At 42.7% G+C, this 17,139-nt stretch overlaps 1 protein-coding gene across 3 annotated transcripts in view; it reads left to right on the top strand.

Moving 5' to 3' along the window:
• LOC119027385 (RAS guanyl-releasing protein 2-like) overlaps window positions 1-16,659 on the top strand; it is a 41,296-nt gene extending 24,637 nt beyond the window's left edge. Inside the window, exons 10-17 of one of the 3 annotated variants that reach the window (XM_037112541.1) lie at window positions 1,220-1,294; window positions 1,866-1,988; window positions 2,957-3,072; window positions 3,189-3,330; window positions 8,645-8,681; window positions 11,781-11,939; window positions 12,975-13,037; window positions 15,002-16,659. In XM_037112541.1, coding sequence (XP_036968436.1) covers window positions 1,220-1,294; window positions 1,866-1,988; window positions 2,957-3,072; window positions 3,189-3,330; window positions 8,645-8,681; window positions 11,781-11,939; window positions 12,975-13,033 — 711 coding nt within the window. In that variant the 3' untranslated portion in view covers window positions 13,034-13,037; window positions 15,002-16,659. The remainder of the gene's footprint in view (window positions 1-1,219; window positions 1,295-1,865; window positions 1,989-2,956; window positions 3,073-3,188; window positions 3,331-8,644; window positions 8,682-11,780; window positions 11,940-12,974; window positions 13,038-15,001) is intronic. The other 2 variants (XM_037112542.1, XM_037112540.1) reach the window with 2 other exon arrangements.
• The last annotated feature ends 480 nt before the right edge of the window (window positions 16,660-17,139 follow it).

Genomic DNA, 17,139 nt, shown 5'->3' with positions numbered 1-17,139 from the left:
AGAACTGCAAGGTGTATTCTCAAATCAATTTATATGCATGATCATGACCCTGGTTATATTCGCCACTACAAGTGCAGTTTCAAGGCTTTGTGATAATGCAGAGCTCTAAAAAGCCCACAGCAAATGTAACACACACAGAAATACTTTATTTCAGTGGCATTTTACAAAACAAAGTTTTCTTGCTTTACAATACCAAATAGGGACGCTAAAATTCTATTCAGGTGCACCTTTTTTGGTTTTAGCGAGGAGTTTGGCTGCTGCATTTCGGACAAGCTGTAATGTATAAATGTCTCCCTAGCTGACCATCCGATAGTCAGTGTTGAGTGCTCGCGGAGCAACAAGTAAATAGTTGCCAGCTGTTTGAGTGAAGGCACACAACAACATCCTTATTTGGTCACTTTGTGCCTAATTCACTGATATTTGCGTCTGGACACGCTGCACACGCCTCTAAACGTTGCTTTGGCCTGTAATCTGTGCAGGAATGTATTTATTTGGTGGTGAGGATGAATGCTGCTGGGAATGAAGAGAACACTTTCAGACCAAGACTCTCTCTGTGGATACTATATAAACAACACTGTTGCAGTAGTTGAAGAACAGTATAAGTGCAAAGGCCAGCTTACTGTAAGTGTGGGACTTTGGTCAAATGATGGCGTTATGGCATATATGGAGGGGAAGCCTGCAACCTTTATCTTGCTCAAAGGGTTTAGGAGTGACTTACCACCCCCCCACCCCACCCCCTTGCGAATACTGCTTTCAATCGCTGCGCTTCAGTTATGACGGGGTGTACTTTCAGTAAGCACATACTGTTACAGTTTCATCACAGCGCACGCCCACCACACCCAGTGGTTTTGCAAATTTTGAAACTTTCAGTCAACCGTGCACCAAAAATAGGGCAGTTCGGTTGGTCTTGATTATAAAAGACAGTATACAAATTAGTGCAGCCCTTAGCTGTCGCTTAGATTCGGTTTTTATTATTAATAAGGAGGGCATGTTAAAGGGAAAGAGCAGTCGCGTTCACACGACGTTGTTTTGCTAATGTGGTTAGTTTCTCCGGAAATGCTAATATTGTTCCATAACCATCATCCACTGATGATTTGAAAACCACCGGTTGAACACTGGTGGCCCATACCTGGAGAGTAATGAAGGCGAAACTCAACAAAAACATCAGATATGTAGACTGGCTCGTTTTAAGACAAATTCCTTTCGCTGATCTGTGCAGGTATCCCTGGACCAGTACCACACAGAGGAGGAGATCTATCAGATGTCTCTACAGAGGGAACCCCGCAAGCCAGCGGTGAGCTGCAGCATACTGATGTACACTTTTGGTGCCGCACTAGCCCATATTTGGCAGTGATGTACCCCACTCCACTCCTGTCTTTGATTTGATGGATTGCTCCCGATTTTTTTTTTTAACTGCATCTTTCACCCTGCTTCCTGAAGCTGCTAGCCCCCTAAAGCTGTCTGGATTACAGAGAGTTTTAGTGTCCCGTGATGCTGTGGACACACTGTTTCGTACGTGATGCGTCGCACTCTGTGGGAAACAATCAATCCCTGGCATTATTTGAAGTTCAAAGATATTAAGTGACAAATCAGCCCGACAGATCCCATGCTGTATGCTATAATGAGTGTTCTTACAGCTCCATATTGAGTGCCATGTAGAAAAAAAGTGTCAGAGTCCATATCGGAAATCTTTGTTTTCCTTTTCTCATGACATTTTGATCCGCCGCGGCAACCCTGACTGCTGCGGCCACCTTTTCTTTCCGTTTCTTTTGTATGTAAGATTATAGCTTCTCCCTCCCTGGGTTCATATTGATCTCACGTCTATTTATTTATTTATTTATTTTTTGCTTTCTCATCCACTGTAGCAGAACTCCAGCCCCACCCCCGCGCCTGACCCCAAGCCCACCATGATCGATGACTGGGCGGTGTCGGTGAAGCCCAACGCCGACCCCACGATCATCAAGAAACACATAGAGAAGATGGTGGAGGTGAGTCCCTCCGCGTTTGCTCATTCTTCTCCCAAGTGCTAATCGCAACCTGTGGGGTCCATTGTGATGGCACTTGGAGGCTGAGGGGTGAATTATCTGTTGTCATCCTCTCCACCGCCATCTTGACATGAAAACTGCAACTCAAGTGCTTTTGGCTCTTGGCACAGTGGCTACTAATCTTTCACCATAATTACCATGGCTGGCAAGATCACTTTGCGGGGGGGGGGGCGCTTGTAGCTACTGGTGATTCTTCCCCCCTGAAATGGAAAAGGAAAAGTACATGGTTCCTTGTGGGTTGAGAATCCTTTCAAAACCAATGGAAAGATTTTCTGTTGTGTTGTGTTGTCTTTCTTTCTTTTTAACTCCTAAATTGCTACTCTTGCCGTGTAACTGACATTATTGAGTAGACTCTGTGAATTTTCCCTACTTGCTGCTATCCCTCTACAAACAATGTTTTTTTTTTTTTTTATAATTTTGTTTTAGCATGCCATGGATAACCATTTTAACGCTTGTGTAAAGGGGAATATGAGTATTTCTTGTTTCCTTATAATGGTTTTGTGCATCCTGCTTTTAGTCAGGTTTTGCAATGATGAGAATGGTTAAGTGACTGACTCAGAACAATCTTTGAAAATTATTAGATTGCTCATGGATTTCTCATAAATGTGCTAAAAGGAGACCTGTCATGCTTTTCAGTTTTGTGTTATAGAGGTTTTCGTGCATGTAGAAGGTCGAGATGGACAAACACAGAAAATAGAAACACATGTTGAAATGTTTCAATACAAATATGCAGATATGTATGTAGGTCTGTAAATGTAAATTCACATTCTCATCATTCTCGTCATTTACCACAAAATAGAAAAAATAGAAACTCTCTAAAATCAACCTTCCTAAATCAAAGCACAAGCTTTGAAATGAAAGCTAAGCGGAATCCACACAGAGACTAACCTTCACAACCTTCACGTCCACAGTCGGTCTTCAAGAACTTCGACACAGACGGAGACGGCAACATCTCCAGAGATGAGTTTGAAGCAATCAGGAACAACTTCCCTTACCTCAGCAAGTTTGGAGAGCTGGACAAGAACCAGTGAGCATCCGCAGATTTATCCGCTGCTGTGAAATCGGCGCAGTTCGAACCCGCTTTCGAACTGACCCAACCCGCCCTGTCCGGAGCTCACCTCTCTCCTTTGCTTCCTCACACAGAGACGGGAAGATCAGCAGAGACGAGATGATAGACTACTTTATGAAGGCCAGCTCTCTGCTGAACTGCAAGATGGGTTTCATCCACACTTTCACTGAGGCCACTTACGTCAAACCCACGTTCTGCGAGCACTGCGCCGGCTTCGTGAGTAAACGCCTATTATTACACGTTTTAGGCTTTTGTACATTATAGATTATTTTGAACGCAGAGTCATCTGCCTGATTTATAATCCCCTCAGGCCTCCACGAAAGCCTTAAACAGATATCGATCTTTCTCTCATTTGGCTTTGCGTTTTTCAAATGCATTGATTTGTTCAGTGACCCAACTGATGGCACGTGTTGGTTTCGAAAGGTCGGAGGTCGCTTGTGCTCGCTCTGCCGCTACGTGGCCATGTAGCCTTACAGACTATCTGCACTTCATTACTTGTCGCCGTCAGCGCATGATAGGCCCATCTCTCAGAGGTTCCTCCTGTCAGGTCAGGGCAATGCCAATTACTTTGAGCTACGGCCACACACTGCTGAAGGTGCACTCTGGGAAATATGGGAGGAAGGTAATTGGGCGAGATGATAACCCTCCTCTATGCCAGTGTTGCAGCTGTGTCTGTGTGTGTGTGTGTGTCCTGTGGCCCTTAACATTCCCCGAAGTCCCCTGTGAAGCCTTCTGTTATTTAGACACCGACAGTGAGTCAGCACTCAGCTGTAATGAGAACAGGAATAGGGCCCTCGTATTGAACCGCAGACATGGAGATGACTCCCCATTCATTTCTAAGCCAGAGAGGGAGAACACTTAAAAGAGAGGTATGCAATAGATAACGTGTATTCATATAATCTATGACATTTCATTTACACTCAGAAACACACTCACTCACACACATACACATTCTCCAGGGGAAACGCTGGCATTTCATATTGGCATGAGGGGAAACTCAGAGTAGAGAGCAGGGAAAGATAAGGACTCTGGCAGCGTGCTTCTTCCTTTCAATATGTGTGTGTGTGTGTGTGGCAGCAGTAGATACATTAGCCGCTTCCTCCTCTGCCTGCTTTGTGTTTTCCCTCTTGGCCCCGGTGCTAAAACAATATTTTCCCGCAGCCCATTTTTCAACACTCGTCTCGAATGCGACGCACAAGCCAAGCCGGGCCGCCTGTAAACACCGCAGAGTTCACTCACCCCAGTGTCTCGCATGGATCTTCATAATCGTGTGCTGTTTTGCCTGCAGCCACCTTTGGCCTTACATCCTAATTAATGGCTCACAGATGAGTTTTACTAAGTGCGCAAGGCGAGACAACACGTCTCAGGTTTTTTTTTTTTTTCGCATCTCACGAGAATACAGGGAGTTTTATAGCTAGAGGCTCAGAGCGCTTGTATATGAGAGATCTCAGAGAGTCTCACTGGGCTTCTCACTGTTTACCTTCGTAGAATCAGATTAAAAAAAAGAGTCTTGTTTTGTCTTCTGTTGCAGTTCATACAGCCTGACAAAGACTCAACTTGACTGAAAAGCAGAGCCTGGGAAAATGTTCTTACCCAGCAGAATTCTTTTCGGGCCGTCTGTTTTGGCATTTTGTTCTTTAATCAAGCAACACAGTCAAGCAAGTTTGCTGTTTCTTCAGGTCATCGTGCCCGCTGATTGTTTTCCTGGGTCCAAGCTGCAAAGCACTTTCTTTTATGTATTTGGGGCATTTAGGTTCATACTGCAAGCCAGCACTTGTGAACAAACCTCCCGTGGACATGTCTCGCTGACCTTATCCTGCTGGCCTGCAGACTTTGGCGGCGGAGAGGGGTGTGCCAAAACAAATCTGTTTCCAGTCCCTGTAACTGGGACAGCAGTTACAGGCCACAGTGGAGTTTTTGGTTCTGTTTGCACTAATTATCTTCCACTGATGTTCAAACCAGACACAACAGCTGTAAATCCAGCTGATGACGACACTGTCAGCAGCGTTTCTTTAGTACTATGCACAGTCCTTCGTTTCTGGATCTGTTCGGTCCTGTTTGTGCAGTGCGTGCAGCGTGGAGGAGGATTACAAGTGTAAAGAAGTCCTCAAACGTCCCAGGCTGCAGTTGACTTTTTTCTCTTTGTTTGAACATTACAGACAGTTAAAGGAATAGTGCCTGGCTTACTTGCTATTTGTTAGATGAGAAGATCGATGCCTCTGTCATATTCGGCCATTAGATTCTACTGTAAGCCAGGAGACAGTTAACTTAGCATTAAGATAGTAGATTGTAAACAGGAGGAAACAGCAAACCCAGCTCCGCCCACAGGTTAAAAGACCTGCACCTATAAAACTCTGCGATTATTCCCACATTACGTATTGTAAAAAAAAACAAACAAAAAATAAATAAAACAAAGATGAAAAACAAGAACAAGAGTCTCTGCTGGTTGCATAGCAACTTAATGTTGATGTCCGGACTCAAGATATAATGTGTTAATTACTGAGGTGTAAAGGTGTTGGTAGGGAGCTTTAATTGACCTTTGGACAGACCCCTTGTAGCTGCCCCTCTACCCCTCGTCCGCCATTAAACTGTAGTTTCATATTGAGGTAAGGTAACTTTATTTGTACCCGAGGGTAGATTTGGTTGCAGTTAAGAAGAATTGGCTGCTTACACACACACACACACACACACACACACACACACACACACACACACGCTGACTGAACAGACATTCCGTCTTATTTCAGTGCCGTTTTGCGATTTGTGTTTTTCTTGCCGTTGATACTGCTAATGGTTGATCTGTCAGCGTGTTCTGAGAAAACTACCAAGCCTAACGTGTTCACACATTTCGATTCACTTTACAAAAGGGTGGTAATTGAAATGAAAAATGATAATGTTGTTATTCGAATGGGAAGTGTCATCCCTCCTCAGTGTGTGTTAAAAGCGTTGTCTGTTAATCTCTGCTGTTGTGTCAAACAGTTCAGGAAAAAAATAGGAGCTGACATGGAATTGTTGTCACTTTTACTGTGTGTTAGTTGACGGTTTTTAACTGGAGAAAAACACTGACCTTCAGCAAAATTGAAAAAAAATATTTACCATCACTCCCTGTTAAGTAAGAAACATTCAGTACCACATGAACCATCCGGTAATCACAAACATAATGCTCGCTAGATTTAATTTTGAATGCATTAACATCTAACATGTCAGCTCGAGCGTCATGCTCAGTCACACACAATATGCTGATCAAAAGCGAGTGAGCGTATAAGGAGGCATCAGCGAAGGATTCCAAGAATATAAAATTAAATCTCTCCCTGGGAGATGTGGAACCGCCCCCAGTAAAAGTAGCACGTTTCCATCACAATAAAACTCAGACAACATTCCAGCACGAGTGCCGTCATTTCGAGATTATTGGTATGGGTTTTCTAAAAGCTTGGTATGGTAAACTGTCAAAGAAGTGTAACAAGTCAGTGTGTTTCCACCACTTGTTCGTAGAGCATTGTGTTTTCAGTCTACGAAGGCACTAAAGGTCAGTCAGTGTAGGCAGAGCTGTGATGATCGCTGTGTTTAGATGTTCGGCTCGTAACTGACTTCTCTTTGTTGTACAGCCTCTGGCTGCATTTGCGGTTTCCCACTGTGTGTGTGTGTGTCTTTGCTTGTGTGCGTCTGCAAGTGTGTGTGTGTGATTGCATGCATACATGTAGGTTCGTGTGTGTGTGCGTGTGTGTGTGTGTGTGTGTGTGTGAAGAGGTCAGGATATTTTGTGCCTCCTCAGATGTGCCAGTGCAGCGTGTGATCTCCAGCTCGGCTCTTTCATGTCATTGTTCCCCCACTGTCTGTGCGCTCCCTGTGTCCCGCTTGATCTCGGCCCTCCACCCCCTCTGTCCCGCCAACCTCCTCTCTCTCCCTCCTTCTTTCCCTCCGTCTCTGTCACTTTCATTCTGTCTTCATTTGTTTTTATTGTCAGTCTTGGGCTTGGTTTTCGCAGCATCGATGTGGGATACCAAGATGTGAAGAGTGCCTTAACGTGTTTCAGCTCTTTTACGGACCACAAGTTTGTAGTTTGTTTAACTTTTTTTAGGCATCGGTTTCCTTTCATTAAATTTCACTGCTCACCACAGCTTTGGTGCTTGACACTGAGGTAGCCAACGCATAACAGTTTCAAAGCTAAAGATGCGAGCCGATACTATTTTGATATGATTGATATTCTCCTCGACGTTGCATTTGAAGGTGGCTGACCACAAAAGGCCCATGCGCAATATGCACATTGACGAAAATAACACTGACCAGCAAAAAGGCAGCAAGACGTCACACAAGCCGCCTTTGCAGGCTGATTTTCATCACTGTGGCGTGCTGAACATAAGCTAATGGCCGTCAGAGAATCAGGAAATTAATCTAACATTTTTATGGCATGCTTAATAGCGAGCAATGAGGTAAAGTTTATGACGTCCGTAGCTAACAGACTAAGCCATGCAAAACAGCTGTAGTCCTTTCGGCTAGTGTCATAACTTGATTCTGTCGGCTGTGATGTGGAAGATTGTCTTTGGTTTTTTTACCACGCAGTGTAAATTGAATACATTACGATGCAGTTAATTTGGCAGAGTGTTACAGAGCGATTTTAAAAGACATCGATGGAATGATTACAATTGCAGATCGGGGGCTGGAAGTAAAAATGTCAAAAAGACACTATGCATTCAGTGTCCTTAAAGAATCAGGCACAAACAAACTGCTGCACATGTTTTTAGTGGCTCTTGGTTATCTTCAAAGTGAAAAAAAAAACCAAAAAAACAAAAGGTGTGGCGACGTATTGCTTCCGCTGTGACAAAAATAAAGTCATTTTGAGAAATGTTCTTGTGATAACAACATAACATTTTATCATAGATAATCATATCACGCAGTGTAGATGCGACTTGCAGCTGATGCTATGATACTAATAGATATATAGATACGCTAAATCAACTTAACACTGGACGAACATCTTTTGCTGCTCGATCTGCTGATTATAAGTTATGTTGGGACTGGCCTTTGTGTGTGCAGAATGTTTCAGATGAGGAAGTTGTGGCATGTTCATCAGTGGCGTTTATGCCAACAACACAGAACAGGAAACCACACTGAGAGCTCATATCGGAAGCTTTGTTTTTTCATATCTGTCCGCTAGATTCTCATCTTCCCGGTCATTTCACAAGTGCTATTTATTATTCTCTTCAGTTTCTCTATGTTGGTTTTTGGACCTTATGACCATGTAACACAGTATGCAGTATACGACTCCATGATATTTGGATCTTATATTATTCTTATATCTTATTATTTGGAATATAAGTCTTATATTTGTTCTCTAAGAACTTTGGCCGTAAAGAACAGAGGAGTATTTGATCCCTGCAACCCTGAACGTAGAATTTATACCTTCTGTCAGCTCAGAACTCAATAATTGCCGCAACACCCTGATGATTTTAACATTCCTCCTGCCTAGGTGCAAATCAAAACACATCCCAATTAACGCCCTTTCCTTTCTCCATGTCTTTTTGTACCGTAGATATGGGGCTTCTACAAGCAAGGCTACAAGTGTAAAGGTAAGAGAGCAATTCATTTGGAGCTTAATCTGCTACACAAATGTGTGTGTGTGTGTGTGTGTGTGTGTGCTCGCTCTCTGTAGCTAAGATCCAGAGAGTTGAAGTGCTGAGCAAATGTCATCAACGCAGAAACCCTAGCAAATATATCGCACTCTTTTAATGGATGTTCACACACAAAGCTCAGGCTCACTAACAGCTGGATAAGCTCCATCGGCTGAGACCACACTACACACAATCCACAGTTATTTGCCCTTTCAAGCCTCCCGGCAGAGCAGTGTTTGAGGAAGCTGGTTCATTTCAGAAATGTACATACACACGGGCAGCCTCCAACACATCCCATCCTCCTCACATCCCGGTGGTCATTAGCTTCAAAAAACACACGCTCAGCTTGCTTCTTTCCCCGCCGGTGGTCTGTGCTGATGCTAAAAAAGTAAGTAGTGATAATATGCGGACGCTCAGTGCACTAAATAACTTACGCTACATATGTTGCCATCCAGATGTCAAGCAAAAAAAACCAAAAACTTTGGAAATGATGCCAAAATGCAAATCGTGCAAGTTTCCGTCTGCTGGAGTCTTTCAAGGTGTGATTGATTACAGCTCAGCCTCATGAATGGGAGAGAATGAGAGTAGGCAGAATTAACAGGAAGGATTTCACTTTTTTTTTTGAGAATTAAGCATTGTTTCCAGTACTGTCTACAGCATTCATCGCCTGTGCTTGCCCCCACACCACAGTGTTCAGTTATTTGCTTGCACAGACATTGTTTCCAGATTTTCTTTGGAAAAAGTGAAGTATTATGTCAATGCAGAGATGGGACTTACAAAAACAGTGTGTATGCAGAGACCTTGTGTGTCAGAGGATGTAGTGTGTTCCTGTTCAGATTGTTCTTTCCTTAAAAAAAAACCCAAGCATTTCAATCACCGACTGTCTCTTCCATTCTTATTCTCAGCATTAATTGCTTCCTCATGCATTCAGGTTAATCTCAGTCTGGCTAAGTAAGGCCTGCAAGTTAACATCAAGCATTTGAGTTGCATAGCAACTGGAGTAATTAATGCCCAAAGGGGCTTTTCAGGCGCTGTGGTCCTTTTCTTGCGGTGTTCTCAGCAACCTGCACCTGCGTTTAGGAAGACAGCCAATATTCTTATTCCATCAACGTCTAACATCTTAATTACCAAGACATGTCCTACTTTAATCATTAAACTTGTTTTTTGGTAATTGCTTTGAATAAAAAAAAAGAGAGAAAAAAAAAACCCTCTTTTATTTAAGCTTTTCTGGCCACGCGCAAGGTAACTCAATAATTAAAAGACAAACAAGCCCACATGATTGCTGCTGCTCAGACAACGGGAGTGAAAAATGGCAGGGAGGTGATAAGAGAGCAAACGCAAGCACTTTGTACGCACACAAACACACACACACAGACACACGCACACACACACAACACTTACATCCCCAAACACTCCACTCTCCCACCTCATCCCCTGTGTGGAGGAGTGCACGTCTCCGAGTCGGACTGGGAGACTGCGAGTGTTCTGGCTTGTCCCAGTGCATTAATGAGACCACAGGAAGTCAATGAGAAAGCCTCACAGCCATTCATCCCCATTACCATTGTTAGGCCGTACTCGGGGAGGTAGAGAGAGCGGCAGGGACATAATTGAAATGAATCACCCTCCGCAGTGCCGGAGCTGGAGTGCGCTGAACGCTTTGAATGTGAGTGTGTCGTTGGGTGTGTGTTTCACGGCAGTAGACGTTAAAAGATTTTGACATGAATTTGAGAGACATCTCAGTGTCTTTGAATGAAGTGTGTTGTTGTGATGCCAATATTCTAACTTGTATATGAATACAGTACAGGTATGATAACAGCAACAAGTGTCACCCGCTACATTCTTTCGCTAAATTATCACCTGAGGGCTTAGGGAACCCTTTATATTAACCATTTTTAATAAATGTTAAATCAATAGTTACGGTAATTCAAATGTAGTTAATAATTATATCACTGATAAAATTGCCATAATAAAGTTGCAACCTTTGCTTGTTTAATAAAGTTTCGAGGGAGCATTTTATTGTTTGTCAATAGTGAGAACTTTTAACTGAAGTTTAGAATGTTACCACTGAAAATAAAAATCGATTCGTGGGATTCTGCTGAATATTTAAAGGGAGCTGCAGTGCGTGATGCTAAGCTTCAGTTAACCCAACAGCTAGCAGTAGTTCCATTTATAATGGACGAATATGAGAGCTCTATCAATTTTACGGCCTAACTCTCAGCAAGAAAACAAGAATTTCCCACAGTGCCCGACCATTCCTTAATTCCTCCCTTGCTGTGGACATTTTGGGGTTCATCCCAGTCTTTGTGTGCGTCACGTGGCCGCTGAGAAGTTGGCTGCCGATGTAATAATAGCACAGTTAAGTCAGAGCAACAAACTAAGAGAAGAAAGTGCTGTGAAATGATTAATAAGTAGAAAGAAGAGAAAGGTTATTAATTGCGTCTCCCTCTGCAGTTGAGACGTTTCAGCATGAATAAGGGGCACGAGGGTAATACACTTCGTATCTGGAGGAGAAAAAAAAAAAATGAGCCTGTTATACTGTGAAGATGGGATAATGACATGGAACTGGGATTGCAAAAAGGCCTTTGTTGAGAGTGTCAGACTGTCCTAAAATGTCATCGAGGAAAATCATGTGCAGGCCAAAAGACATTGTGTTTGCTGCGACACAGCTACCAACAGCGTGTGAGTGGGTGCTCAGGTTCTTTGACTCTCATATGTTTTGCCTTGCTCGATGACCCATCGCTCCCCTCCTCTTAGACTCCCGCTGGCTGGCAGAGTTGTTGTCAGGCACAGTTGGCCTAACCGTGTGCGTGTGCAAGCGTTCATGTGTATGCACGGCGTGTAGAGGCTCTCTGCTGTCACCGCTGGCTCTTCCGTTTGCCCCGATGTTTCTGTTTGCATCCGTCCCTCTGTCTGACCCTCTCCCTCTCTCCTCCCCTCGCCTGCTCTCCCGGCGACTCTCCCTACCTCTCTTCCGGCCCCGCCGTCCTCCCCTCCTCTCCCGTAACCTCTCCTTGCCGTCGTCCTCCTCCTCCCTCCGAATGGACGCTCCGGCGGCAGCCTGCGGGGTGAACTGCCACAAGGCCTGCCGGAGCCGCCTGGCTGTCGAGTGCCGGAAGAGGACCAAGAGCATCAGCCACGAGACGCCGCCTGCCCTCCAGGCCAGATCCTACAGCTTCCCTCCACCTGCCAACACCCCGCCAAGCCTGCAGAACACAGGTGGGTGGTGCTTTCGTGAGGGAGTCTGATGGTTCATTTGGCCAAAATGCTTTCAAAATGGGTTGGAAGCCATGACAAATTGATCGCAAAGAGGAATCCTCTGCAAAATGAAACTTGTGTGACACGTGCGATATGGTAAATTGTAACCTCCTGCCCACATAAACTGGAGTTTTCAGTGATGATGACTCACAGCAGTGAATCTGTGAATGTCTCATGAGAGTGGCGTATTAAAATTGCCAACCTTGATGTCAAGTAGTTGAACTCTTGACATTGCGGTGACTGAAGTTTCTCTAAGCTTTGTCCGTCTCGTTCGACAACATCACGGTGACATGCAGGATCCTCTCATGGCATTGTAGGGTTTCTGATCACAAAGTGATTTGAAGAAAGGAGCAAAATCAATTTATTTGTTCCAGGTTTGCTTTATGTATGCAATTCTTTACAATAAGTAAACCCTGCCAAACGCGGGTGTTTCTTGTTTGATGTTCAATTTTGAATGAGAACTTACATCTAGGCTATTTTCTCACAATGTGCAAAAATGCGCTGGCAGACAAAATAGTAATCATTTTCTTTTTTTTCCCCATCCAGGACAGTCTAATGCAGTCGTCCTCTCAGTAAAGTATAGCTTTGAGCAGTGTTTGTAACACGTTTACAGCACTTAGTGTCACCGCTGCAATACCTCCGCGTTTTGAAGGGTGCTTTTTGTTTTCCTCCGAGCATATGGAGCGCTGACATTTGCCAGATATTCGCAAAACAATGGAGTGCAATTTGCAATGGAAATATGATTGGCCCCACCGCGGCAGAGGCCACCGACTCATAGACGCAATGTTTTCATTAGGCATTATCAGAAACGGTGCCCCGCCAGGCCGTGTTTTATATTAGCGTGAATGCGTTTGATCAATAAGGCTGCACGGCGCTGTAAGGGCAAACGAAGTGGACAGACAAAGAGCACACATTTCATCGACTTCGGGCAGGGTTTTCATTTGACTGACCGATCTGTTCCTCGTTTCTCTTTTCCCCGACATTCTCTGTTTCCAGTAATTGCTGAAGAGGACATAGAGACGGTGGAGGAAGGAGTGTTTGATGTGCACCTATAACCAGGTAAGAAAGATGCTGGCTTTGACTGCTAAAATCAAAGTCACTATTCATTTCATTCCAAATATGATTTTTATTGACATTTTTGGTGCCTACTTGTCTCCGAATCAACTCCTGGTGTCCTGCAAAGAATTGCCCCTAAACTCTTAAGTGAATTTCATTATATATTGTAGATGATAACAGTTTTGAAAGTGTGCAACAATTAATTTTTATTATGGGTAGCTCCCGTTATCGTCATCATAATGCTGCGTGACTGTGGTTGTGATACAGTCTGCTCTATTAAAGCTGCTGTTGTTAGATTCTGTACACGCTATAAGCAGAAACATTACAGCGCCAGGAAGTGCCGTTTTGTCTAGTTGCACAATGGTGTTGAGAGAAACTGATAACACTGTCATGTGTGTATGCTAAACATGTTGCCACATGTAGCCAGCAGTGTGTAAGCTTAGCTTAGCATAAAGACAGGAAACAATGGTGAACAGCCTGCCTGGTTACAAAACCTCTGACACACTTTAATGACATTATGACACTATATCTTGTTTTTTTTAATCGGTACGGAAGCAAAAGATTAAAAGACACGTTGGGGCTTTACAGGGGTTTATCTGCCGGACTTTTTCTCACTGGGCAAAGATACTTCCTGGAATCTGAAAGGTTAGCTGTATCCCCCTGTTTCCAGTCTTTATGAGAAACCTACGTAACTTACTGCTTCTTGTTTTTTTTGACAAAAAGTGAGAGTGGTATCAGTCTTTCACCTTCTTTCACTAATTTCATGTATTCCTTTAACATAAGACTGTCCAAAAGAAAATTGTGGCTGCATGGCAAACACCTTGATGTCGGATCATCTACAGTTGATTTAAAAAAAAAGAAAGAAAGAAAAAAAGAAAAAAAAACTGGAATGCAGTTATGCATCTCATCGAAGGCTGCATATGAATATAAGCTGTGAACAGTTTAGTCAAAAAGCAGATTGCTACTCTAGGATTGTTTGATTGGAGTACATGTTTTCAAGACTGCAGAGGTTAAATTAATCAGTAAAGGAAGTCTTCCTGTTGCACCCCCACACTCCAGGGGGTCCGGCACTCTGGGGTGCTCTCACTCCCTGGGGGGGGGGGGGTCCTGCTTCTGGGGTTGGAACTACTGAAATCATGCATTTGCCTTAATATTAATTCTATTATCAAAGCCAATGCACAAATTGGCACTGAACAACAGAAGAATGCAAGAACTCATAGTCAGATTAAACTCATTTCGGGCCACTGAGCAAAAAATAGCAATCAGTTTGTGTTAAATTGATTAAACAGAAATGTTTTATGAATAAGAACTAGGCGGTATCAGCTAGGGCTGGGGGATATTACCTTAAAATAATATTGTGTAATTTTTAGGCTATATTGTGATACATTATATCTATATATATCTATATATATCTATATATAGATATATATAGATATATATATATCTATATCTCGATATTTTGAAGTTTCCTCTTAAACACTTCAAAAATGCTATGTACGGCAAAAAAGACAAAATACTTAAATATTGATGATCAAATAATAATGTTGTGATGACTGAAGAAAAGAAGACACCTATGTCATAATATATACAACAATATCAGTAGTCCCATTTCACAATAATGATATACTATCGACATATAAAACTATATATAGAGGATAACAGTTGTTAGATTAAGGCCCTTTATTATTCCAGTTGATGTTCTCATTAATTGGTGCATATTTCCAAACTATTCATCCCTTGTCACATCCCCCCAAACCGACTGGCACATGGTAAATGTGGCACTTTTGGGGCCCCCTGGAGCCACAGACACCCGGCATCAAACACTTTTATCACAGTGCTGATGCGTTTTCGTGCCCTTCGGCGTTTTAAACACGCACTGCCAGATTTATCGGTCATTGTATCGCAACCCATGCCGGAGCCTTGAACTGAAGTGTGTTTTTGATGAACAGGCCAATGACAGTCTCCAGCTCTCCATTTTAGAGTCCCGCCTGCGGTTGCTGTGCGAGAGGCCAAATCAGCGAACAGTCGGGAGCCAGACGCAGAATGTGCTACAGTATGTCAGTTTTTACAACACTGAGGAGAAATTGCACTGAACACAAGCCAGGATACCTACATGCTGCCTCACAGTGGGCACATGCTGCAACAGCAACGCCGCTCCAGCCACCTCACATGAATGTGACCACCAACGTCAGTGGAATGTATTTGTATGATTTGTTTGTAAAACTTCTGCATTTTGATTCTATGTCGACCAAGAGTGTTACAGTAAAACTTAGTATACATTCAAAAAAAACAAACAAAAAAAAAAGATGAAAAAAAAGAAAGGAAAAATCCAAAAATTGTATTTTCTCGGTGGAATGCTAAAGTCAGTGAAGTTTATAATTTGAGCGCACTTTGCTGCGAATGGAAATGGCTGTCAGCGTTTATCGTTCCAACATAAAAGAGGTGCTGTTACTGCCAAGAATGTAAACCTGCCACCCAGACTAAGCTACTGTCTTCTTCATCCGAGAAGCTCTGCTTGTTATTGTTTATCACCCTGTTTTTGAGAAAACATTTCAACGGACCAATTATAGGGCCAATTTTGATGTCAGATAAAATATTGTTGATTTGTGGTGCTCGTCTGAAGCCTGATGACAAAAGCAGCCATTTTGCCAACAAAAGAAGCAGCTGAAATGACTGTGTCGACAGTTATAATTAGTGTGGACTTTGAGCGATGTTAGACTTTTTTTGTCATGTTTACCTGAATATCAGTAACTGTCCTCTAGTTATTGCTGTGGTGTTGTTTCAGTATACAGTACTGTCTTGTACCAGTGCACCGATAGACGATCCTATCCTCTTTCAGTACTGTGAATGTAGCAGAAACAGTGAATTGCTGCTGTCAAATGAAGAGCTCGTCGTTTTCCATTAAACGCGTTGACGGCACATCGCAGGAAAAGTGTTTAACTTCCCGCTGATCGCTCCATCAGATGTTGATTGAGCCTTACAGTTCTGAGACTGTCAGTAAGAGTAAAATAATCAAATACATACCAAAAAACCCAAAGCTGGAGTAATGAGGCTTTTCATTGGACAGCAGCGTATGAATATTATATTATTTCCCTGAGAATATATGTTTTGATGCAAGTTGTATTTTGCTGTTTTTACCCCCGCATGCCTCTCCTCTGATGCTGATGATTTGTATTTTTTTAAAAATTTTAATTTGTTTTTTTTTTTTTTTTAACGTTGCACGCCAAGTTATCACTCATTATTGAAACATGAAGTCTTGAAATTCCACATGGATGAAAATGCTTCTGTTGCTTTGTGCCTGTGGAGAGATGAATTCAGATTTCGAGTGCCATATTGCTAACCGCTGGTTCGTCATTGAATGAGACTCCTCACATCGCTGGTATTTATTTTTTCTGTACAAATAGCTAAATGGCTGCCGGTCCTTCCGTGTCACTCCCTGCCTCACGAAGGATGTTTGTTGTCATTCTGTGAATGAATCTTTCAGACTGATGTCATGCTAATCCTTGTGGTCCCAGACGATTCCCCAGTATTAAATCCAGCAGGCATCACTCTAATATGTGTTCTGGTTAAGAATTTCTGTGACTATTAAGAATGATACTGATAAAAAAAAACAAAAAAAACCCCACAACAATTTGTCTTGTCTTTCTGAAATGGGAAGTTAATAGGTGGCCATGTTTTGATTCCATCCACCCCCATGATCAATCAGTATCATCGTGTGCAGCAGAAGATATATCAAGCTTTTAGCCGCTGCTTTGATCTAACAATACAATCTGCTTCCTGTCAAATAAAACAGCCATTACTGTGAATACTCTCAGGTGACAAAGCTGACAATTTTCAAGCTATTTAGCATTTTAATTTGAAGAATTAACACGTAGAAATTACTCCCCCGGTTTGGAACTTTTGCAAATCTTCAGGTTATTCAACTTAACCTGTGTTACAAATAAAGTCTAACCTATTCTACTCTGTTCCTGAAAATATGACACTTTCAGAAAAGGCTCACTTAACAGACATGTCGGACTATGGGATGATTTATTTATTTATTTATTTCGCAGACATTAGAATACCACTAGAATGCCCTGCAGCACATTGGAACTTATTGATTCAA

Source organism: Acanthopagrus latus, chromosome 10 (genome assembly GCF_904848185.1).
Source record: "Acanthopagrus latus isolate v.2019 chromosome 10, fAcaLat1.1, whole genome shotgun sequence".
Taxonomy (NCBI): Eukaryota; Metazoa; Chordata; class Actinopteri; order Spariformes; family Sparidae; genus Acanthopagrus; species Acanthopagrus latus.
The sequence above is the reverse complement of the archived record's forward strand: the minus strand, read 5'-3'. Positions and strand labels throughout refer to the sequence as shown.